Genomic DNA, 23578 nt, shown 5'->3' with positions numbered 1-23578 from the left:
TTTCCTCCCCAGGAGGAGCTAACTCTCTGATTTGATCAATTCCTGAAAACTGTTGAGGACAATTACTTAAAAATGCAGTACCATTCAGAGCTTCTTCCATAAGGACTCTGAGGGCTGTACCCATTAATCAGCTAGACAGACAAACACCACACCATAGATTTTGGGTCATTAGGAACAGGGTACTATGGGGATTCCTTTTCTCTAGAACTGGCCAGCAGGACCAAGGAAGATGGGAGCCACTCAAAGGTCTTCCCTATGGGGGAAGAGAAATGTTCTCCTTGGGAGTCTTGTATTCCCTAAGGTTCCCCACCACCACCAACTCCCCTCTGGAGTTAGTCTAAGGACTTTAAAGGTAGTCTAGGGACTCTCTGTCTACCTGTCTGCTGTCTGTCTGTCTCTGTGGGTGTCTCTGTGTGTATCTCTGTTTCTCTCTCTCTCTCTCTCTCTCTCTCTCTCACACACACACACACACACACACACACACACACACACACACAACCTAGGATCAATAACCTAGGGTAGATAAGTAGGTGCTCTATTCAGTTCTATTATAGACTCTAGAGTTCACAGGCCCTTCGGCTGGTAACCGGCCCAGCAGAGCCTTGTTCCGACTGGCCCACATTTTCAAACAGCTTGAATTACAGACTATATCTTGAATATGAATTAGCCTTCCGTGCTGGTGTGACTTTGCTTTGAAACTCAACTTGTCAAAGTATGGTTTTAATTAAAAGTCTTCCGGCCTGAAAAGATTACATGTTTTGTAAAATATATCCTACCATGAAATTTACTTCCACAATCTGAAATTAGGTTCCTTGTAAATGTTTTCACAAAAGAAAGGAAGAAAGAAATAGCAGGGGACGGGTGTGTGTGTGAGAATAGTGCACTTTGTACTTTCTGTGCTCCTATAAGCTGTCCAGCCAGGGACCCTAGGCACCCTGGCAGGTAGCTTGTCGGGAGCGGGAGGGGGGGCATGTAGCTCAGCACCAGAGTGTAACCCGAAGCTGCCCTGGCAGGTGCAACCCATGCAGCTTTAGCAGTTGGAGACAATTCAGCAGACAGACAAGTTAATCCTGCCCTGATTTGTTTCGGATCCATCCACAGTATGCCGGATACTCCCCTAGGCTGCAGTGGGCTACAGACACCTGCCTCCCTGCCTGTCCCAAGCTAGGATGAGGCCAGAAGACCTGAGGTTTGATACAGGACTCAGTAGAATCCCATGACAACATGCATCTCGAAATACAAGGTTCTCTCTTAAGAACTCCTAGGTAATATACCGACAAATGCCATCCTGGCAGTGTCCGAACTGCTCCAGGGAAATCTAAAAGGGGGTCCTAGGTTTGGAAAGGTCGCCTGAATTATGTCTTTATCATTATCTCTTGGGTGCTTGTACTATGACCCTGTATAGCTCTAGAAGGAAAAAGGCCTACTTCCCAGCTCCTCTCCTTCTCAAGATGTATCTTTCTTTCAAGGGCAGAATTAAGATCTGGGTCTCCATAGAATTCTCCCTCCTCACCCCCACCCCCTAACAACTCTCTGTGGAACCAGTCAATTCTGACGGGACCCGCTGGATTTGAGAGTAAAACTTGGTGTACACGAATTGAATGTGATGAGCAGTACAGGGAGGGGTGCTCAGCTCCTTTCTTCTAGGTAATTGGTACCCAAGAACCGAAGGCGGGGGGGTGACGCGGAAGGGAGAGTTATTTACCACCCTCCACCTGAAATAAGCAAGACCAATAACGCGCCTGGCTTTTCGCCCTGTTTACTCTATCTATCTATTCAGTGATTGGCAAAGCAGGCCCTGAAGGCAAAGGCAATAATTGCTGTGCTCTCCTTACTAGGAAAGTGTGTGGGCATTTGAAGTGTACTAAAAATAAACGAAGGAGTGAGAAAATGAAAAGGGGACAGAGTGACAATTTGCCGCAATTAAAGCGTCTGCGCTCTGTTGCCTGAGGAACAGGGACCCACAGAGGTTTTTGTTTTCCCAGGCCTGATGATGTGAATAACTTGTTAGGGAATTTGCGACCTAGGTTTGCACCGGCGGTGTGCTCTCGTGTGTAAGTGTATGTCAAGAAGCCTGTGCTACGTCCCGATCTTGGGAGGAGGGGTAGGGAGCTTCGGGTTGTTTCTAGGCTCCTAAAGCCCCTTTAGCTTCAAGAAAGGGCTGATCCAGTCCCCCACCCCATTTCCCCCACCCCAGGCCTGTTTCAAGCGAGTGCCTGCCCGTTAGCGCTTAGACACTTCTTGCAGGAACTTTAAGCAAGTCTTCAGCTCTGAGGTGTCTAACCTTAGAGGGGGAACACATCGCAATGCTAACATCTACTTCATAACCACGTGAAAAGCGAAGGATGTGAGGTGGGCTTGGGAAGGGAAAAAGAGGGGGCGGCCAGCCAAATCAAAGCTTGGGAGACATTTTGACAGCGTGCTTGAAATATTACCCTTAATTTTTGGAAGATTTTCAAGAAGTGAGGCGGGGCGGGGGGTGCGGGGCGGGGGACGGGAGACCAAGGACTTTCTCATGTCTGCCCCTTAGGCGGCCAGAGAGGGCTCCAACCTCCAGCACACGCGGAAACACACTGAGAAATTGCTTCAAGATACAGTAGGGCTGTCTTTCTTCCCTACCCCCTTCACCCCTCTAGAGCCAAGAACTTCGCAGAGAGGGTGGTAAAGACTGGGGGAGGCCTTGGGTGTCAGAAGTTTGTGCATTGCCCCCTGAGATCAGAGAGTTAGCCCCAGGCAGTGAGGACCCCCTGGCTCCCGCCGCCCAGTCTAGCGACCAAATTGGCCCCCTTGCTGATCAACACCCGCCTCTAACCCCTACCCCACCTCCAACTATTGGGGGAGGGAGGGGCGCCACTGCCTAAATCCACCCTAGCTGGCTTCAATGAAAGCTGGCAAATCCGGCGAGTCTCGCAGAAAATTTATTCGACCCTAATTCAATTTTAAAGCGGATTTTTACTATTAAAAATGCTGCCGAGCAACACATTGAATTAATCTGACTGTACGGTTTTAATTACAGTGAGGGTTTCTCTACAAATCTGTACAAGACAGTGGCTGGCTCTCCGAGGATCCCTGCCTGCTGAATTCCATTATCCAGCCTCTGGCTTCCCGCAGACGCCAGCGCGTGGGAGCCAGCTGCGGGCGCGGGCGGTCCGCCTTCTCGGCTCCTGCCCCTCGCCCCTTCCTTCACCCCAGACCCACAGATAGCCCAGGATGCCAGCCTGCCTGCTTGGGACTGCTCCACTGACATCCTGAATTGCTACCCTTGTTTTTTTTTTTTTTTTTTTTTTTTTTTTTTAATTGTTGGGCCCAACACTTCTGAGCTTTACAATCTTGTCATTAAAGAACAGCTCATCTTGTTCGGGCGTTTTTCTGTTACGACCTTATGGAGGTGGTCAGTGTGATGTCAAGTGCATGAAGCAGCCTGAAGACTCGGGGTGGGGGGGGAGGTAACCTAGAGTAAAAGATTGGCTAATGGAAGTCTGCTTTGGCAGGTCTAGCCCACCCACCCCCTTACTCCAAGAGTAAACACACACCACTGAGGGGCCAGCAAACGACTAACAGGACTGCCTTTGTTAGTTTTAATTTTGTTGATTTGTTGTGAAACTAACATTAAAGTACTATGGTACCCAAAGAACAAGAAAATCTACAAGCCAGGCAGAACAACAGAAGCAGGTTCACACTCATCCTCTTTTACCCACTCTATTCTTAAGTCATAGATAGATAGATAGATAGATAGATAGAGCAAGCTCTTCTATTCTCTGTCTTCCAAAGATAGCAAAGTCAGATACTAGCTTGCCAAACGGACACGATCTCTCAGTGTATTTAAAAGAAGCAAGGACTTTGAGTCTCCGAGGGAAAGAGCCCCACTTGATGACATAAAGATGGCTAGCAACATTTTTGTCCATGAAATTATTAAAACCACGGGAAAATATTTTATTCCCAGGATAGAAAGGGATCAGTTTTCTTGCTCCTAGACTTGCACAGAGGAAATCTGGTTCTGAACAAAAGAAAGGAGAATTGGCACAGGAGCAATTTGCAGGGTTTTTTTTTTCCAACCATAACTTCCAAGGGCTGGCAAATCTGTGATCCTCTAGGGAAATTTTTATTTAGAAAGAATGAGTAATAAATTGTCTTCCCATCTATTGAGATGTTCCAAAAATAAGAAATAAGTGTCTGTGAACACATAAATAAAAAAGTCATAAACACACACACATATGTACATATATATACATATATATATATATATATATATAGGAAAGTGGTCAGCCACACATGCCTCTTTTTCTCACCAGTGAAGAAAGTTTTTCACTTATATTTTTGTTTCCATTATACAAGAGGATGCTTTCCATCCAGGTTTCCCTGAAGAGCCATGCCAAGCCTGCCTCTCTCTTCAGAGATGCTTGCTCTGGCTTTATTATTGTTACTGCTGATGAAGAGATGAAAGAATTAAGCAGGAGATGCTTCCAGGCATGTCGGAAGACACTGGGCAGCTATATTAACTCCTTATTAAGCCTAAAAATAGTCTGTCATTTCCTGTTGATGCTTGTTCCCTGCCACTCTAGGACTGCATTTACCCTTCGATGGTCAGGGGTCCTGCTTTTCAAAGACAGTAAATGAAAGCTGAGTTCTAAGGCTCTCTCCGTCTTCCTTTGCTCTGCTACATTTCCCAGCAGGGCAAATGTGGGGCTGAGGGAGGTCAGGCTTGGTTTAGCCTACATATTGAAAAGACAAACATCTGCATTTATCGTGTTTAAAACTAACTGTTTAAGCAAGCATATAGGGTTCTTTTACCCTCTTCTCCCTTGAGCTGAGAAAAAAAATGTTTATGTAGTAAGGACTGGGGTCCAAAGTTTGCTGAAATAGACAAGCAAAAGGCTGAAAGGGAGAAGGAAGGGAAGGAGGGAGAGACAGGGAGGAAAAGCAGGCAAACATGTTTTCAGGCACAGCCCAAAGCCAAGAGGTGGGGAGCAGTTATTCTCAACCTTGCTGTCCCTCGGTTCTCTCAAGCAAGAAAGCTTTGGGTGAATACACATCCAGAAATGAATCCAGGGACCAGGGAGATGAGGGATGAATCTGAGGACCTAGTTAAGACAAGGAAATCTCAGATTTTAAAAAGTCTACAACCGAAGCCTCTAGGTTGAGACTTGTTTAGTTGATATCCTTCAAAGAGACACCTTTGAAAACTCCTATGAAGCCTCCTGGAGGTCAGTCCCGAGTTATGGTTTCCCAGGTGCCCATTCTTGGTACCCAGGAAAGGGTTATGTCCCCAAACTCCAGTGACTCTTCCTTCTGGGGCATATAGTAAATAAACCCACTTTTAGGCTTGGTATGGGAGAACCTGGGAGAGGAAGATATTAACAAGCACTACAGCTTTATTAATAGAGAAAATACCTACAAAGTCTCAGCATTTTCCTGTCTAGGCCAGTTCTTTGGGCTACTCCTGAAGGTGCCATCATTAGCCTGGGTCAACAAATGAAAAAGAGTAAGTTTTTCTCTCCTGCCTTGGAGTTTTTACAGGTGTGTGTGTTGGGGGAGGGAAGAAGGTTCCTGAGCTCTAGAATATCATGTATCCTTTCCTTACACTCATATACTACACACACACACACACACACACACACACACACACACACACACACACGGGGAGGGGGGAAATTTTAGAGAATTTTATATTGAATGAGGAAAAGAACAAGCAGGAATTTTTTTCCACCAATGTCTCCTATTGAGAAGGGGTTTCTTAATGTGGCTATGTAAATCAACACCGAGTTATTTCTTTGAATTCAAAGACCATTTATCCAGGTCTAATTTCTTTAGAATTAACGTGATAACTGAGCCCAACTTAGCAACCAAACCCAGCCAAGTCCTGGATGGCTTGAATGTACTGCCACAGCCCCCACCGAGATTGAAAACGTTTCTGGGAGATCCAGGCATTCTCAGCCCCACACGTGTATGCAAACACCCCCAAAACTAACCTGGGGCAATTCCCGACCCAAGAGTCCAATCCTACCCCTGCAAGAAAGAAGCCGGAGGTGTTTAGAGGGGGGTGCTAGTTTTTCTTTCTACTTATCGTGGACAAAAGTGATATAGCTCCAACATCTCAACACCTCAACACCTTCCAAAGTGAAATGCAGTTTAGCCTCCAAATCCCCTTCCTAAAACTTTAATGAATATGATTCTTATCTTACAGTAACAGGCCCTTAAAAAAACCGCTTAGGCCTCCAGATTTGATTGGTAAGTTTACTTGTATTTTGAATGATAAAGGCTCCGGTGGCCCTACTCGCCCTCCTTCCCCTCCCACTGGCAAGAGTTGGCGGAGGTTCCCCAGAGGGCTAGACAAAGAAGAAGAAGCTTGGACTGTGCGGGAGGCGCCGAGGCTGAGAGCCCCTGAGGTGTGTGTCTTTTTGCTAGGCTCTGAAAAGCCGCAAGTTTTGCCTCTAGCCAAGGGACTGGCAGCAGGTTGCACCAGGGTAAAGTAGGGGTAACTTCTAGTGCCCGCTTCGAAGTTTAACTAAGATGGCCCAGACACCAGGTGAGCGACCAGGAAAGGAACTGGCCAACTTCCGTTGGAGCAATGCGACTTGAGCTCTGTACGAATAACGCGGCACCTTAGCTGCCGGTAGATGTCACATTGTGGCAGACACTAGTCGCCCAGCCTTGGTCCAACAGTAGTCTTCTGTCCTCTAGTCCCTGTCCTAGTAGGAATGTGGAATGGCCATTCCTACTATTCTACCCCGAATGAGCGCACCGACACCGCTGTCCAGTGAGGTGAGACCCCTTGCTCTCGGCACTCGCTCAAAGCCCAGCCGGTCTCACCCAGCAAATCTCAACAAAACCTACATCATACACAACTAACCCCCTAGCTGCACACTTGCATCCCAGGAACAGAATGAAGGGATTCTGTCCTCAGCCTACGGAGGAGGGGATAAGAGCCCAAACAGAACACCTGAACAGACAATTCTCCTGCCTGGCTTCCTCACACTTTAAACAAACGTGGGGGGAAATCCCTTTGCAAACAGACGCTGTGCGCCTTGGATCTGCAGCTTAAGTGGCGAGGAGACTTTTCCCGGCCCCACCACCTCCAAAAGCTATCAGAGTTGCACGGAGTCAGTAGGCAAAGCACTGCACCTGCGAGCGTTAAGGGAGAGACACAGAAAAGCAAACCGGAGAAACGCCTTCACCGTGTTAACAGCAAGCTGCAGGGTACAGAGTAATAAAACTGCCATGTCTACCTGCTGGCTTTGAGGACATTACGAGCTGGGCGCACAGCCCAGGTGCATCACAGGGTGGGGGTTGCTTCTCTTTCCCTGATTTCCCTTTCTGCACCCCATCAGTTCCTTACCCAGCCCATCTTTCACTTTCCTAGAAGATGTTGTTGTTTTAATTCACTGACGATATGTAAACGCGTGGATCGCGTTACAGGTTCGCGGGTTAAACTGCACCTCTTGTTAAAAGAGAAGGAACAAGGGACGTCACTTAAAACTGAATTCAGAGTTACTGAACCGGCTCCCGGGACTCAAGAAGTTAAGCGTGGCGGGCTGGGCAAAGGAAGAGGGAGCTTATGTAGCTGCCCGCGAAACTCTGGAGAACACCGGAGGGTCTTCTGATAAAACCAAAGAAGGAAAGAGTGGAAAGGGAAAAAGGGAAAGGCAAACTTGCCAGCGGGCTCCTGAAAACCCCGAGCGTGTAGCTAAGAAAGTCAATTAACATAAGCTGCAGTCAGCGACCCCGGAGCAACCTGGAAATTGAGCCGCTCGGGCTCCTATCACCCTTTTCTGGAGTTCCAGTGGCAAGCAGAGCCACTAAATTCTCTATTCTAGGGATCCTGAGGTCGTGCAGCTTATGGGCTACAGACGAAGTAAGGTGCAGTCCCAGCAGTTTTTCCAAAAGAACGATCGCCAACCTCGACACCCCTACACAGTGTTGCTACCCCGCACATTCCCCCTTGTAACCAAAAGCTCGTAGTTAGGCACCGAGCCCGGGGGGTAAGGTAGGGTCCTCAGATTTCGCCCACTCAAACTACGCCGCCGACTGATAGCGCGGGTTCCCGGAGCCTACCTGCGGTCCCGGGACCCGACCCCGGTGCGGCCTGGCTTGCCCTTCTCCCCGCCTAGAGTTGGATCTGGTTCTCCTACCTGATGGCTGGGCCTGAACGTGGCTGCCTGGGCTCCGCTGTCCCTGCTCCGCAGCTTGGACCTAAGTGAGTCTGGAGACCCGAGGGAGAAAGGCTAGATCCGTAGCCCTGAGCTGCTCCAAACTTAATGTCTTTCCCCAGTCCATGTTTGAAACAGAAGTGGTTCTACCACCTGGATGTGCGGATATAAACCCCCTTGCAAATAATAAATGGATTAATAATAACAAGGTATGAAGTTCTTTTTATAGAAAAAAAGGAGAGAATTGAAACTAAATGCGGCAGTTAGACAACCATTTTGATAAGAGGATAATTGAGGCGACACTGGTGTATAATTAGAGGATAATTTATGCTATATCCACTTTTATTCCACCTCCCAAAATAAACCCAGTCCATAATCATTACAGGCAAATTGTTCTGAATTTTATAGCAGCAATTTGAACAAAGTACTGCAGTTAATCATGGGAGATTTTTGTGTATTCCTGATTAGAACTCTAATTGCCTCCTTCCAGAAAGTAAAAATAACTGTAAAACGACTCTATTTTTATCATTAACAATGTTGACAATAAAATAAAATCAATTGGAATTGTAATAGAGAGACAAATTTAGGACGAAGGCACTTTTACTTGGGTAGTTTATATTGTAATCAAGATTTGCCAAACCACTAACCACATGTATCATTTGCATATATTTGAAAGCATTACAGTAGCTTCTGTTTTCAATAGAAAAAAATGCATTACTGTCAGCCCTCCAACGACTCCCTTTCAGAGCAGACTGCTGCGTTCTGGGCTGGGAGGTGTTCCTCCTCCCTTGGAGGCGAGGGGGGGTGTCAATATATAGGAAATAGGACCTAAAACAGCAGGAATCTCGCCAGAACAAGGGCTGAGTTTTCATTCTTTACTATCCCCCAAGAGATGGAGCCCAGATGTGGGGTCCTTCTTCCCTCTACGATTTCAATAAAGAACTTCTAGGAAAACCCACCACGACAAGGAGATCCCTTGGGAGTAGAGTAGAGTTGGAGTCTTGAGGGAGGGGTAAGGTCAAGTGAAAGGGGGGGTCTGGCTTTAAATGCTAGGGCCACTGCTTCTGAACACAGACAGCCTGAAAGGGTGCAACTGAATTGAAAGGGATCAGCTTCTTCCAGTCAGGCTGTTCCAAATCTCCAATCCTGGAAACAAGGGTTCCAGGATCTGGGCTTGGAGCTTCGACGGCATGCGTCTGCAGCCTAACGGGCGCCTCCCTTCGCCGCTGCGTCCCTTTAGCTCCGGGCAGACCCAGGTTGCAGCTCTGGGCTGATAATGTAGTTGCTTAAGGTAGGAGAACTCCGCAAGCAGCGCACACGCCAGTAGAAGCGGTGCGCCTGTGACGTCAGGGGGCGACTGACCAATAGGGAGGCGCTGCCCTTTGGAGCCGAACCATTCGACTCGTGGCGTCTGCATCAAGTCTGAAAGCAGACGCGCAACTTTCGCAGAATCCACCTTAAAATCTCTGCCTTAAACTGCACCAGCCCCCAAAAAATCCAAGGGGGGAAGAGAGGGGGGAGAAAAGAGCAGACTCCCCCTCCCCCTCTCCTCTCCCATCCCTCCCCCTTCCTCCTCCCTTTGGGTTAACAAGGCCCTGCTCACTATATCTCTTTATATTAAATATATATATATTAGAGAAGAGCGAGGAAGAGAACCACCTCCGCCCCCTCCTTTTTAAATTTTTTTAAAAAATTTTTTGCAAGGATCCCGAGAGCTAAGGTGGCTGCAAAGGGGAGAGCGGCGCGAGCCAAGTGGGGGAGGGTGGAGGAAACCCGGGAGAAGGCTTTCTCCAGCCCCCAAAGTTTTGATGATGACCATGACTACGATGGCTGACGGCTTGGAAGGCCAGGACTCGTCCAAATCCGCCTTCATGGAGTTCGGGCAGCAGCAACAGCAACAGCAGCAGCAGCAGCAGCAGCAGCAACAGCAGCAGCAGCAGCAACAGCAGCAGCCGCCGCCGCCGCCACCGCCGCCGCCGCCGCAGCCGCACTCGCAGCAGACCTCCCCGGCCATGGCAGGCGCGCACTACCCTCTGCACTGCTTGCACTCGGCCGCGGCGGCGGCGGCGGCGGCCGGCTCCCACCATCACCACCACCAGCACCACCACCACGGCTCGCCCTACGCGTCGGGCGGAGGCAACTCCTACAACCACCGATCGCTCGCCGCCTACCCCTACATGAGCCACTCGCAGCACAGCCCTTACCTCCAGTCCTACCACAACAGCAGCGCGGCCGCCCAGACGCGCGGGGACGACACAGGTGAGAGGCCGCCTAGGCAGCTAGCTTCTCCCGCCTCCCCACTGCCTCCCACCCCTCCCGCCCAGCTCACTTCCTCCACGCCGGGGCCTCTGCCGGCCCCCTCCTGCGGGCGGCCCTGCGCGCCCCCAGCCGGGCCCCGTGCGCTCTCGATCTCTTGGCGCCTGCCTGCCGGCCTCTCCCAGTCCCGGCCCCTTCCCGCCGCCCTGGACCCCTGGCTGGCTGGCCCTGCGGCCGGCCCGGCTCCCCTGCCTCTGCGCGCCGCTCCCACTGCAACCCCGGACAGTGCGCTAGTCTCCCGCCACGGTCCTGGCTGCTTCCTCCAGCCCGCTGTCTCTAAGCGCCCTCTGCCTTGCCCCTTCCCTCTCGCTGTGACCCGCGTTTGTCGGGACTGGGGACATTTCTGGGCTAGGACTGAAGAGCTAGTTAGGCTTCCCACGTCACGCTGGGCAGGCAGTGGCCTACTTTGCGTGGGGCACCTGGTGCGCCTTGGTGACTTGGAGCGAAGCTGTTGCGGCAGATAGGTTCAGTGAAACTAATGACTATTGGACTTTTTCTTACCCCTGTGAGCTTTGAGGTGTCCCCTGCCCCCCATCCTGACCCGGCCCCCTCTCTTTGGGTTTAAAATAGTACTTTGGCCGCTCCTTTGTTCTTGGGGGCGAAGCAGAGGGCCTGGGGTTGATAGCTCTCTGTTGTCCAGAGAGTTGCAGCCTGCTCTAGGGTTGCTCTGGGCTCCTGATTGTGTTTTGTTTGTGGGTTTTGATCCATGCGAGCAGAATTGTTTCGAACTTACAGAAGGGACTTAAAGCACTAAGCTTGCAGCTGAATGACACAAAACCAACTGGCCACGTAAACACCCGGGTGGCTCAGAAGCAGCTTCAGACATTGTAAAAAGTCAGGCCAAGAAGCCACTCTCCTCCCAGAGAATAGAAGTCTCTCAGAGCCGCGGATTCAGGAAAGCCGCCGGCGCTGTCTCCGCTGCTGCGGAGCTCCGCTGTTGTGCCTCGGGCTTCCTAGATTCGACCACTGCCAAGCATGCATTGTTAGGCCTAGGGGCACGGTCAGAGGGAAGCTTCCACAGCCTCTGGGGACACACGGACACAGTGGACCCAGGGAGTTCAGGGTGTAGTGGCGCTACTAGGACGAACCCTTTTTAAACTTAGGGGAAATCCTTGCAGGCCTAGTCACATAAAGGGGGAAGGCAGCTGTGGCCTCACGGGTGACCGCTCCTCTGTGTCATTTGCTTACAGATCAACAAAAAACTACAGTGATCGAAAACGGGGAAATCAGGTTCAACGGAAAGGGGAAAAAGATTCGGAAGCCTCGGACCATTTATTCCAGCCTGCAGCTCCAGGCTTTAAACCATCGCTTTCAGCAGACTCAATACCTGGCCCTTCCCGAGAGAGCCGAACTGGCTGCTTCCTTAGGACTGACACAAACACAGGTAATTCCCGAGAAGCCCAAGTATCCCTGAAATGCTGGCCCCGCTTGCAAATCGTGCAGAGAGCACACCGGGAGGAATTCTTGGCCTAGTCAACCAAGGATGGAAGGAGATAATGGCAAATGCTTGTGCTCCGGTTGCGCGCTTTCCTGGGATCACACAGTTTGGAACAAATGACATGGTATTGAATCCTGGATTGGATTTGCATATACACCAACCCTCTGCGACCCCAGCCTAGCATCTTTTGGTGAACAAAAGTGTCCAATCAAATCCGATTCCAGAGCAGAATAACATGAAACAAAACGTGTGTGTGTGTGTGTGTGTGTGTGTGTGTGTGTGTGTTGGGGGATCCAGCTAGGAAGCAAAATAAGGACCCTTTTTGTGGCCCGTGTGAGCTAATAAGAATTTCAACTCATTGACATAGGACGAAAACTTAGGAGCTGTGATCAGCAGCAAAAGTAAACTAGACACGTTTTCCAGTAGCTTCGTAAAGGCATCCATGTGCAAACCATTCACTCCAGGATGGGTAAGGTAGGGTTTTCTGAAGATTGCTTTAGGCTCAGTGGTTAAAGCATCCTGGCACCAAATAGTGCAGATTGAGGCACCTCCCCCGAATCACAGAACTTGACAGAATTGAGGAACAAAGAGAATTATTTCCCAAATTATGGCCTGGGACGCCACACATAACAGTCCTGCTGACTTGAAAGATGTGCTGGACATTTCAGATTTCACAGAAAGGGGCCTAGAGGTGAGTACACCAGGCTGCACTCTCAAGCCATCAGTAAAGCCAACTGCATGGGGTGATGAGGCCTATTATGTCATTCAACATCTTCATGCAGCAGGGGTACTTTGGGCCTTACAGACATTTCCCAAGACCATATAGAACGGTGTCCTCAAGCCACGTTCCTAAGCTCTTTTCCATCAGCCTGGTTTCTATTGCCATGTTGCCACTGAAAATATTTGAGGTTTTCTATGAAAGGGCTCTAGATGCTCCGTGACTCTTATTATTCTTGGAAAAACAGATTCAGGAATTTTGAAGCTAAACCTGCATCGTAGATTTTCTTTCATCAGAAAAAAAAAGGGGGTTATTGAGCTAAATAAGCTGCCAACACAGATTTCTGATTCACGTGTGGTTTTCAGAGGCCTTTGACTTTTAGTAGCTATCCCAATCATGTGATGATTGATGACCTCTGTTTGCCTGAGCAACATACTAGGTAGGGAATGGGGGATGGTGCATTTCTTAATGCCTGCAGGATTGGAAGAATATTTATGTCTGGAGAAAGAAATCCCAAGGCATGTGCACACTATGTGTAGGTATGCTTGGAGCATTGCAGGCTTTGGGGTTCACAAATATAAAAACTGAATAATAGAAGGAGGCAAACTCACTTGTATGATTGTGATCCAATATCTACTTTGCTTAAATGTCCCTAAAATTTTGGTCTACTGATCTCATTTGATTAATTTAAATTTTATGCTGATGCCTTAATACCCAAGTTAGGATTCAACCCAAGAATCACAAGGACTCTAGGTATCCTAACTAGGCCTAGAGTGGAGGGATAGAGAGGGCTATAAAGAAGTGGGGGGGGGGCTGGGAATGGACTTTTGGGAATTGCATTGGTTGTTTTGTTTGTTTTTAGTGTTGCTTCTTGAGCCTAGGATGACCCTGAAGGCACCAGTTTGATGTTTATCTGGCCTAATGATTGCCACGTTTCTTGCAGGTGAAGATATGGTTTCAGAATAAACGCTCTAAGTTTAAGAAACTGCTGAAGCAGGGCAGTAACCCCCATGAGAGTGACCCTCTCCCAGGTTCAGCAGCCCTGTCACCACGCTCCCCAGCTCTGCCTCCAGTGTGGGACGTTTCTGCCTCCGCCAAGGGCGTCAGTATGCCCCCCAACAGCTACATGCCTGGGTATTCGCACTGGTACTCTTCACCACACCAGGACACCATGCAGAGACCACAAATGATGTGACTTGTCTGAGTGGACAGCCTCGGGGCTTCTGAAGGAAGCTCCGAGGATCCAGGACTCACCTGCATCTGCCAAACAGCCTAAAGGATGAGCTCAGAGGAGCTATGTCTGCGATCTGGCTCTCTCTCTCTGTCTCTCTCTCCCTTTTCTCTTCCCCCTCCTTTTCTTTCCTTGTTTTCATCCCTTTTAATCTTTCTTCATCTTTATTTCTTTCCACCTTTTTTTCTTTTTTCCCTTCCCTCCCCTTCTGCAATCTCCTCTCTTCAGTAACCTTAATAAGTAAGTTTGTATCAGAGAGAGAGAGAGAGAGAGAGAGAGAGAGAGAGAGAGAGAGATTGGCTTCTGTGCCAGTGTTCTGGAAACCCATCACTGTAAGGATATTTTCCATCAAACCTTAGGATCCAGGCCCTGAGCCTCTTCTTTGGGACTCTCCATCAAAATGACCGTTTTTTTGTTTTTGTTTTTTTTTTTGTCTGTTTTTGTTTTTAAACAGACATTGTACACCCGCAGAACAATCTGCACAAACATGGCAGCATTTTTACTTGTTTAATGAGTTTAAGACATTACGTGATGAAAGACAAGGATTTTGGACTCCTGAATTTTTATTTACCAATCCACAACTGAGAGAAGCAGGAAAAAGAAGAAGAAGAAGAAGAAGAAGAAGAAGAAGAAGAAGAAGAAGAAGAAGAAGAAGAAGAAGAAGAAGAAGAAGAAGAAGAGCCCCCACTATCCCTTTTCTAAAGAAAGAAGAAAAATTGGCTGTCAAATTAGAGCATTGCCACAAAGGAAACGCTGCATATCTTATCTAAATGCAATGACCAGGAACGATGATTCAACTAAATACAAACAGTAACAGCAACAAGAAAGATGCTTTTTGCATAACCCACCTCTGAATCAAGAACAACCAAGGAAACAACCAAAATCACCATTCTGTTGCTTTGACACCTTTCCCTAGGTGAATAGTGGCATTCACTAAGCTAATAGGGACATTTATATCAAGAAACATTTCTGTATATATTGTTGAATTTTAGTTGTATATATACTTTGTATGTTTTTGTCTTCTTTCATATACGGAGTAAAAGCCACAAAATGTTGGGAGTGTCCTCTATTTCTCCATGGGTCTCTGCCTTTTCATCCTTCATCCCTTTCCATTATAGATATATTTACCTCTCCTAAAATAATTTCTGTTTCCTAATATGGGGTGTTCTATACATACTTATCAAGTGCCTGAAGAGATGTCAGCTTGCACCACAAGCTTTTGTCTTAGGTACCTTAACATGAGCTGTGGATATCTTCTCAGCCATTCATTTTAATTTTGTTGTGATTATACACTTTTGTATTATTATAACCTATTTTCAGGTTAACTTCTAAACATCCAGTCATTTCCAGTACTGTATCTGAATATTCTCCTTTCCCTTTTCCCAGCCAAAATAGTACAACTATACTTGCCTTTGCAAGCAGTAAAAAATATTAAAGAGAGGAAAGAATAACAGACCCAGAAAGCAAAGTGCACAATTTTGACTACTTAATGTTGAAAACCCACTGCAAGCTAGCGAGGTAGGAAAATGTATGATCCTGGGAGAAATACATCCTTCCGATCTCGTGGAAAGCAAAGAAATAATGAAAATGAAAAAGTCCTTTCGTCATACAAGCAGGAAGCCCCATACTGTGAGAATTAATGGCTACAGACCTGGGCATCCTTCAAATTATGAACCTTGAAACCACTGAGCCATTTATCAGAAGTCAATAGAGATACTCAGAGTGCTCCATATAATGACAGCGACATACAGTCGTGCAAAAGGACAGTCACTATAATTAGACACAAAGCAAAGACTACTTACCAATATACCCGTTCCCTTTTTTGTTGAGCAACTTCCACGCTCAGTCAGTCTTCAGAGTGGTTTAAAACCGATCAGTCTTGTCATTTTCTAGCATTCGCATTGTTACATTAGGAAAAATGTTTTCTTTTCTTTTTTCCCCCTTCCTACTGTGAAACTTTGGGTTCGTAGCTCCCCAGGATCAATTCTGAACAAAGCCTCCAGCTGCAGTGCCATCCAATTTGAAGCAGACATTGGGGACAATTTAAGGTTTTTATCCACAAGAAGGTTTTTTTCCATTCTCTTAAATGCAGCCATAATTAGAGTAATTTTTCATGTAGCCCGCTGATTACAGCGTTTTTACCGTCAAAGATAATTACCTGTAATTTTCTTCCACTTTTAATACTAAAAAGCCATCTTTATTTAGATTCAGGAACAGGAAAGGCGAAACAAAAGAGGGAAATTATTCTGTTATTCATACACAAATTGCAGAGACGTAGGACCTAAAATTGAAAATTAACCAAAATTATAATGCTGAAAAGAATGGAAGAGGCTGCAGAAGTACAGCTGGTAGTGGGGTTTTGCTGAATTATTCAAATTATGTTAGAGAGAAAGCTACCATATATCCAAACCAACACTAATTTTTCCTTAAAAAAATCACCAAATATATGCCAAACCACTGTGAGTGTGTGGAATTCTGAAATCCAGCCAATGTATGTTACTATGTTGGAGGCGGGGTGATTGTGTTTCTCCATCCCATCTCTATCTCTTAACATCAGCTTAATCACACAAATTCTGGGAGGTAGTCCCCCTGGAACTCTCCGTAGAATTGGGCTCCCACTGGATCCCCTGAACTTCAAGGGTTAATATTTTCTCTTTTAAAATGTATTGACCCCCCTAGGAAACTGAGGGAGGGATTCCCGAGGGAGGGATTGGTAGGAGGGGCATGGGTGAAAGGCGTTGCCAGTTGAGGGGTCTACTGCGCCTCCCCACGTTCAAACTTCCTCCTAGGCTGTAGATTTTGAGTTCCAAAGCCCGGTTCTGACCGTGCTCGAGGGTGGGGTGAGTTGTGGAGCATAGCTATTGGGTAAGGGTATAGGAGAAAGAAATTTTCTCCCCCTCACTAATAAAAAGCACCTCGTTCTCTTTGGACTAAACTTAGGGCAAAGGTCCTTGCCACTGTGGAAAAGCTTTTCCATGCAGGTTGGGGAAGTCAACGGCATTGTGGGCTCCTACACCAAACATTTCTAGCTGCTTATCTACAGGATCAGGAAACAGCGTCATCTATAAATAGAACAGCACAGCTTCTTGCTAGTGCCTTCCTTGGTGCATAGACTAGGCTGGTTCCTTGGCTTCGTGTATATATATTGGTTCTGTGTCTCAACCAATCATGCCCCTCTAGCACCAGGGTCGCTGCATTTGGGTTCAGCAGGCAATAAGGTCCAAGATCTTGATACCCTTCCCCTCCCCCATTACACACACACACACACACACACACACACACACACACACACACACCACGATTCTAAGCAAGGCCCTAAAGAACAGCCTGGAAGGGCTTCAGAAGCCAGCTATTCTACAAACTTTCCCCCAGATGGAGAGAAGATGTCCAAGGGGCTGCAAAGCCCAGAGGTTGGGGGCACACCTGCCTTTGCTAACAGGCATCCGCATACTTGACTGCAAAGAAGCAAGCCACACAGCCAGTTCCGTTTGATCTCCTGATGCCTCAAAACCTAAAATCACCGCGGCATGTAAAAACTTCAATGTATTTACCTAAGATCAATTTTAAGTAACAATTTTGAGATACATTTTTATCTTGGACTCTCAGGCTCCTACCACACCTCACAGAAACCTGGTCTTCTCCAGTCACAAACTACACCAAACACATCAGCAGCAGAGAGGCAAGACCCGCAAATCAGCTTCTTAAGGAGCCCATTTCCCCCAGATCAACTCTTTTACTATTAAAGGAAACTAAAAGATCAGAACCAAAACCCAGAAAACAAAGTTGCAGTCCAAGGAAATCGCAACACATTAGATACAGCATGGAGAGTGAGAGATGAGAAATAAAAATGGTACCTAGAAGTATGCCAGAAATAAAAACTTACCCCAGTGAATATCTCTTAAGCAATGATCAGGGTCTAGAAATCTATACTGAACTGAAGCACGGGAGAGTATTTTTCTGAGTCTCAGGGCAGAAGCTCTGTGTCTATATTCTTGGTTGAGTGAGCACATCCAGGTGTGAAATTGTTTGCACACCCCAGCACCTCTTATATTGCCAGCAAAATTAGCTGTTATTACTGTCACTGTTTAGTGATGGTTAGCGTGATACAAAAAAAAAAAAAAAAAGCTGCTGTAATCAAGACCTGGCGCATCTTTGCAAATTACAGATAATTGTAAACGTCCAGATTATGATAATAGCATCCTAATCCAGCCTGCAATATAATTATTACAGAGTGTTACATCTGAAACTGTCCAGTAGGGCTAATTCAGCCATTATTTAGACCCTATTTTTTGCACTGCAAATGGGTTGCTGAGTTGAAAATGTACGATTGTAATTTCACGGGGCACTCAATGAGTAATGGTATAGGAAGGGGAAAATACAAAAGTGAAATGTGAACAGTAGCGATCAAATCAAACCCTGAAGGACAAAAGACTGTTTGATTCATATGGAAAAAGAAGAGCCAGAATTAAGAAAATAGCAAATCAGTGGTCTGAAGTATTATGTGTCCAAGTCTTCAAAGTGTGGTGCTGATGCATTTGCAGAGGCTGCTCTTGCTGCCTGCCTGCCGTTTCAAATCATGTTTCTTCTCCTCCTCCTCCTTCTTTTTCCTTTTAAAATACCCCTGTCTTTCTCCCCTCTGCCAAAGCATTTCCCTATTTTAAAGGTGCCCCTCCCCCACGGCCCCTCCCCCCAGCAAAGAACATTTGTCAGTTTCACCATTGTTTCCACCGAAGTCACCTCAGAATGTGCCTGTCACTTGTTATGAACATATTTTTAAATGCGTTTGCAATTGTTCTTGTCATCAGAGCAAAATGCCCCGGCTGCTTGTGAAGTGTTTCTGTCCTCCAGCTCCGTCTCTGATCTCTTTCACCATGAAGAAGCTACAGTGTATCTTACAGGATGTTAGCTGAACATGTATTAGTTGATGTTAATTAAATATAGCCAACTGGGAAGCTGCCGTCTTCAGCTGGTTTGGCTGTTTGTTTTAATTCCGTCATTAACTTTATCAATTAAGATCTCCCTCAAATCAATCAATCTGGCGGCTTCTGTGTCACAGTATGCCTAACCGGACAAGGTTTGAAGGTGACCTTCAAATTCTAAAGGAAAGACCAAAAACAGGGTGGGAAAACCTGGAGAGAGCTTGAAAGAGACTGTTCCCGCTCCCGGAGTCAAACCCTCTGGGATTCTATTGCTTCCAGTAGGATAACCCTGCTGCCCTAGTAGAGACTTCTCTGGTCTAATTCTGGTAGGGACACCCCTGCCAGAGGTACCTAAATACCTTGTATCCCCAGGAGATCAGTTTTTCCATGTCGAGCACAGAGAGTTTGATGGGTCTTTTCCAGTCTGGAGGCCAATTGTGTTGATTCGCTCTCCTCCTGTCACCACCTTTGAGACCCACACGCTGCCCAGCCTGGGCCACCCTGCGGGGTGGCAAGCAGGCTCCCTACCTCCTGTGAATATAAGGGCAATAATGAAATGTCCCCTGTTTAGTGACCCCGTTTATAGATGAAAGTTGAGTCCATATCTGCCTCCCCCACCCCCGTGGCCCTCTTTCCCCACCTTGCAAATGGCAAGTGGCAGAAATAGACTTAGGATGACAGTTAGCATCCAGTGGCAGTTTCTGCTTTCACGCCTTTCAAGGAAAAAAAATGTTTTAAAATAAATCATAGCTTGGGAACTGTTTACCATCCTTCACTCCCACCCACTTCTTAAAAAAAAAATACAGCAGACTGTGTGGTGGATTCCACAGAGAATTGTTACTGAAACTTGGAGTGTGTGTGAGGGGTGTGTGTGCGTGCGTGTGGTGTGCGTGCGTGCGTGTGTGTGCCTGTGTGTAGAATCAGGTCATGAGGCCTCCTCCCTCCTTCCTGTGGTGAAAGGTCGCAATGTGTGGTATTTCACGGTTTTATATAAATCTTGGTTTAGGATGTGGAACAGACTCAATAATACATGTGCTTGTGGCAAAGAGATCCCTTCGGAACCCCATAAATCAGAAGTAAGTCCAAGCGAACAACAGCTCAGAAACATTTAATTGCTGTAAAAACCGGGTTCTCCAGTCCCTTAAAGCGGTAATCGTGTACATTAATTCCCTGTTTCTGTCTTTAAGGTACAAACTCAAAAGTATAAAACAGGTTATTACTTTACAACGGGCAGCTCTCGGTGACTGAAAGGCTCAAGCACCCCTCAGTCCCGCACAGCTCCGGAAGTAGATACATTGCATACTTTCTGCCTGGCACCGCTAAGAAATCTAAAGCCTGTCAGAAGCAAAAGAAAACACGAGGGATGCGGGTCGCCGGTACAGGCTGTGTGGAAAAGATTTAACCAGTGCCGCGAGTACCACCGCGATCGGGGCTATTTTCGGGGCCCAAATTTTTTTTGGCCTGGGCCTGGGTCGAAAATATCCAAGGTCTGCGGACAACCTGGGAACAAGGGGAGGGAAGCAGGGGAGGAGACTGTAGGGGGGGTGTGCAGAAGCGAACCGAAAAAGCCCCCTCCCCAAGAGCTGGGCAGTGGGAGTCTTCACCCAGCTGATGGGGTGGGGGTGCTTGCGAGTGAGGAGCCCGGTGACCGCAGGCTAATCCTCGAGGGTGGCGCCCTTCCCAGCTGTGTCTCCGAGCTACAGCCCTCAGGGTGTGCCTTCCCCGAGGGCTGGAGAGCTCAAGGTTGGCTGGATCCCAGTGGCCAGTGGGAGGCGCTGGAACCGGGAGGTGGGGGAGGGGGACGAGAGGGGGGGGCTGGCTGAGTACTCCTAAAGGTCCCTCTTTGGGAACAACAGGAAGCCAGGAGCAGAGGGAGAGTGCAGAGCAGTTTTCAGGAGGCAACCAGGGCAATTCGGACAGGAGAGTGCTAGATCCCGAACTGTGAGGACGCCCCAGAGAGCGGCGGCCTAGGCACGCTGTGGGTAAATCTGAACCGCACAGCCGGGACGCCGCGAGCCACTGGGCGTCCCGGGCGATCAAAGAAGCCATGGGAGGCTCGCCGGCGCGCCTTGGGTTGTGGTATAAGGGGCGGGAGAGAGAAGGCTGTCCTTAGGCGGAGAGATGCTGTTCTGGCCGGTGTCACTGGGCGAGGATGCGTGTACATCTTTGTGTGGGTCAGAGCTCTCCTAGGCGAGGTCGAATCCTGGGTGGATCCGAGTCGGAGTGGACGGGCTCCCGGGTAGATGCCCGACGCGAGGGAAAGAGCAGGCAAGAGAGTGAGATCAAGGGCAGCGAGGTCTGCGGGTTCTTCAGTGTGTGTGTGTCTCAGGCCCTGTGGCCCAGCACTGGAGCCGCCTGGCACCCACAGGAATGCAGCTTCCCTCGGATCCCCAGGCTGCCTCTTGTCCCACAAGGAGGTGGCCGCCAGGAAAAAGGGGGAGAAAGCCGCCTAACCCAACCAAAGACTCAAACAAAGGCCAATTTATCTGATCTTCTACAGAAGGGCACGGGAGGCGGGCCAGGCACCGAAAAAGAAAAGAAAAAAAAAAAAAGCCCTGCCAAAATGTCCTGGATCTCCAGGGCTTTGCAAGGAGGTCTGAAGACCGGGATTGAAAGTATTGAGTGGAGGCAGGGGTCCACTGTAAAAAAAAAAAATTAATCCCGAAGTTTGCTCGATTGATCTTTGGGGCATTTGACAGAGAACTAGGCAGGTGAGGATCAGAATGGGCAGGCACACCGACTCGTAGCTTGAGGTCCAGGGACAGAGGGGGCTGTCGGCGCCAAAATATTGTGAGGAAAGATACACGCGTGTTAGATACAGGGAGAAACAATGGGCAGCAAAGGAAGGTGGGAGGGAGAGCAAGAGAAACAGATATTTTTAGACTTTGCTGAGGATCTGTTATTTTTACATCCTTGGGCTCAGGACTGCAGGGAGTTAAATTCCCTGGGGAGAATCCCCGTGGTGCCAGGAAAGCCCATTGCGACTCACTTGCCAGAATATTTTTGTTCACCGCTCCCCAACCAAGTTAAAAAAAAAAAAAAACCGCGCAAGACAAGAGACCACTACTAGTGGAGCAAGTGAGGCTCGCACAAGGGAAGGAATCCTGACCGCCCCCCCCCCAACTTCCTCCCCGTGGCCGCTGCTACTGCCGCGCTAGGCTTGGCCCCAAGCAAACCGGCTTTAGTGTCCTTAACAACTAGCAATGCCCCAGCTTGGGGTGAAGGGCGGTGATTAAAGAGCACCCCCCCTTTTTCCCTGAGAAGAGTCTGGACACGCCCTTCCCTCCGCTTGGCTGAGTCCGGGGGTCGGAGGTAGTGAAGAAACCACACACACCCCTTTCCACCAGGAATGAAGCTGGGAGATGATATCCACCCTCTCCGAGTGTCAAAATGGAAAGAGCGTGTTCCAAGCACATTTTTGACACTCTTGGGAAACCAGTGGGCGGGAAATATTGGGGGTGTGCGGTGGGTGCTCCCCTGCCAACCTTCCCAAACGTACACCCTGGGGTGAGGACAGGCGTGTGGCAATCCAAAAGCTAAGTCCTGGAAGTCAAGACCAAGCCTTTAGAAAGATCGGGGCTTTAATGTAATGGAAACTGCCGCAGCAAAGCAAAGAAAGAAAAGCAGAAAATAGACACCTTCGTCTCTTCTCTCTTTCCTCTCAGCCGCTGCAGAAAACAAAACGGGGCGGAGCCTCCCCTAACTCCATCACCCACCAAAGGTGGAGTGCAGTGAGGACACTCTTTAGGCAGGGTTCAATAGCCCGGGCTGCGTGGATGCGAACCGCAGCCACCCCCAAGGCCCAAGGAGTCCTAGACTGGTGGGCTTGATGTCACTTGTGGAAAGAAAGGAAAAGAAAAGGGGAAGAATGGAAATAGAGGCTTGGTGGGAAGGAAGGAAAGGAGGAAGAAAGGAGGGAGGGAGGGAGGGAGAGACTGGGAAGCCTGGCTGACTACTCCATAAATGGCCCAAGGGCACAAGGCTTGCCTCTTTGGTTCTCACTTCTGGAAGGGTCCTCTCTGAAGTCCTCAGATGACAGGGTGCAATTTTTTATGTTCTAATCCCCCCTCCCCAAGAGGGCTCTTTTGTCACATTTATTGTGGCTGACTTCCTATCTGTGGAATATTTCCCATAAATCCAATAATTTCCAATACTGCAATGTTCCTTTGGTGGCATAAGGACATAGATTTAGGTGGACTAAAGGACAGGCAACTACAAAGACGCCTATAATTCATGTCTGAGGGCACAGCTCTGGACCCAGGCTATAGCCCTGAGTATAGTCTAGCCGGCTACATGCAGAGGTGTAAGGGGAGGACAAGTTAGGGGCCAGGTGACTGCAATTCCTACACCCCTGCCTTAAAGATGGCTTCACAAAGAACTCCTAGCGAATGTCCCATGTCCTACTATGATTTAGAAGAAGCTTTGCCACTGTTTTATGTAAAAGCAGAGCAGGAGCTCCTCCTGAAAGAGCCACAAAAGAAAAAAAAAACCCAGCTGATAGTGAAAGACAATTATATTAAGAACATTATCTCACATGAAATGAAATCAATATAGGGCCTCAATTGTCTCTCCGCCCCCAGTTCCCTCTTCATTTTTTTAAGGACAAGGAATGCTCCCTACCCTTGTTTGGCTTAGGGCTTTAGGCTCACCATTGTTCTCCATCCCTATGGCGTTTTCTTGTCTGAAAGAAACTGATCACATTTACAGTCATAAATGCACATTAGAACTCCAAGGCATAAGCTAGCACTTGCCATGTCCCAACATTGCAGATTTTTGAAAAATATCATAGGGATGAGAGCAAATTTCCTT

At 48.0% G+C, this 23578-nt stretch overlaps 1 protein-coding gene and 1 long non-coding RNA gene across 5 annotated transcripts in view; one reads left to right on the top strand and one right to left on the bottom strand.

Moving 5' to 3' along the window:
* The window catches only part of LOC106022226, a 57760-nt gene extending 39881 nt beyond the window's left edge, over positions 1-17879 (bottom strand). Inside the window, exon 1 of one of the 4 annotated variants that reach the window (XR_005869713.1) lies at positions 17734-17879. This is a non-coding gene — a long non-coding RNA (uncharacterized LOC106022226). Of the gene's footprint in view, positions 1-8129; positions 8483-15652; positions 16230-17733 lie in introns of those variants that run through there. The other 3 variants (XR_005869712.1, XR_005869711.1, XR_001197252.3) reach the window with 3 other exon arrangements.
* Positions 9490-14905, top strand: Dlx6 (distal-less homeobox 6). Its single transcript, XM_013122686.3, has 3 exons — positions 9490-10406; positions 11654-11847; positions 13563-14905. The coding sequence occupies exons 1-3, from the start codon at positions 9956-9958 to the stop codon at positions 13812-13814; spliced, it is 897 nt and encodes a 298-aa protein (XP_012978140.1). The 5' UTR covers positions 9490-9955; the 3' UTR covers positions 13815-14905.
* Positions 17880-23578: the final 5699 nt, after the last annotated feature.

This window comes from Mesocricetus auratus, unplaced genomic scaffold, assembly GCF_017639785.1.
Source record: "Mesocricetus auratus isolate SY011 unplaced genomic scaffold, BCM_Maur_2.0 Super-Scaffold_100019, whole genome shotgun sequence".
Lineage (NCBI taxonomy): Eukaryota > Metazoa > Chordata > Mammalia > Rodentia > Cricetidae > Mesocricetus > Mesocricetus auratus.
Note: the sequence above shows the minus strand (reverse complement) of the source record. Positions and strands in the feature narration are given on the sequence as shown.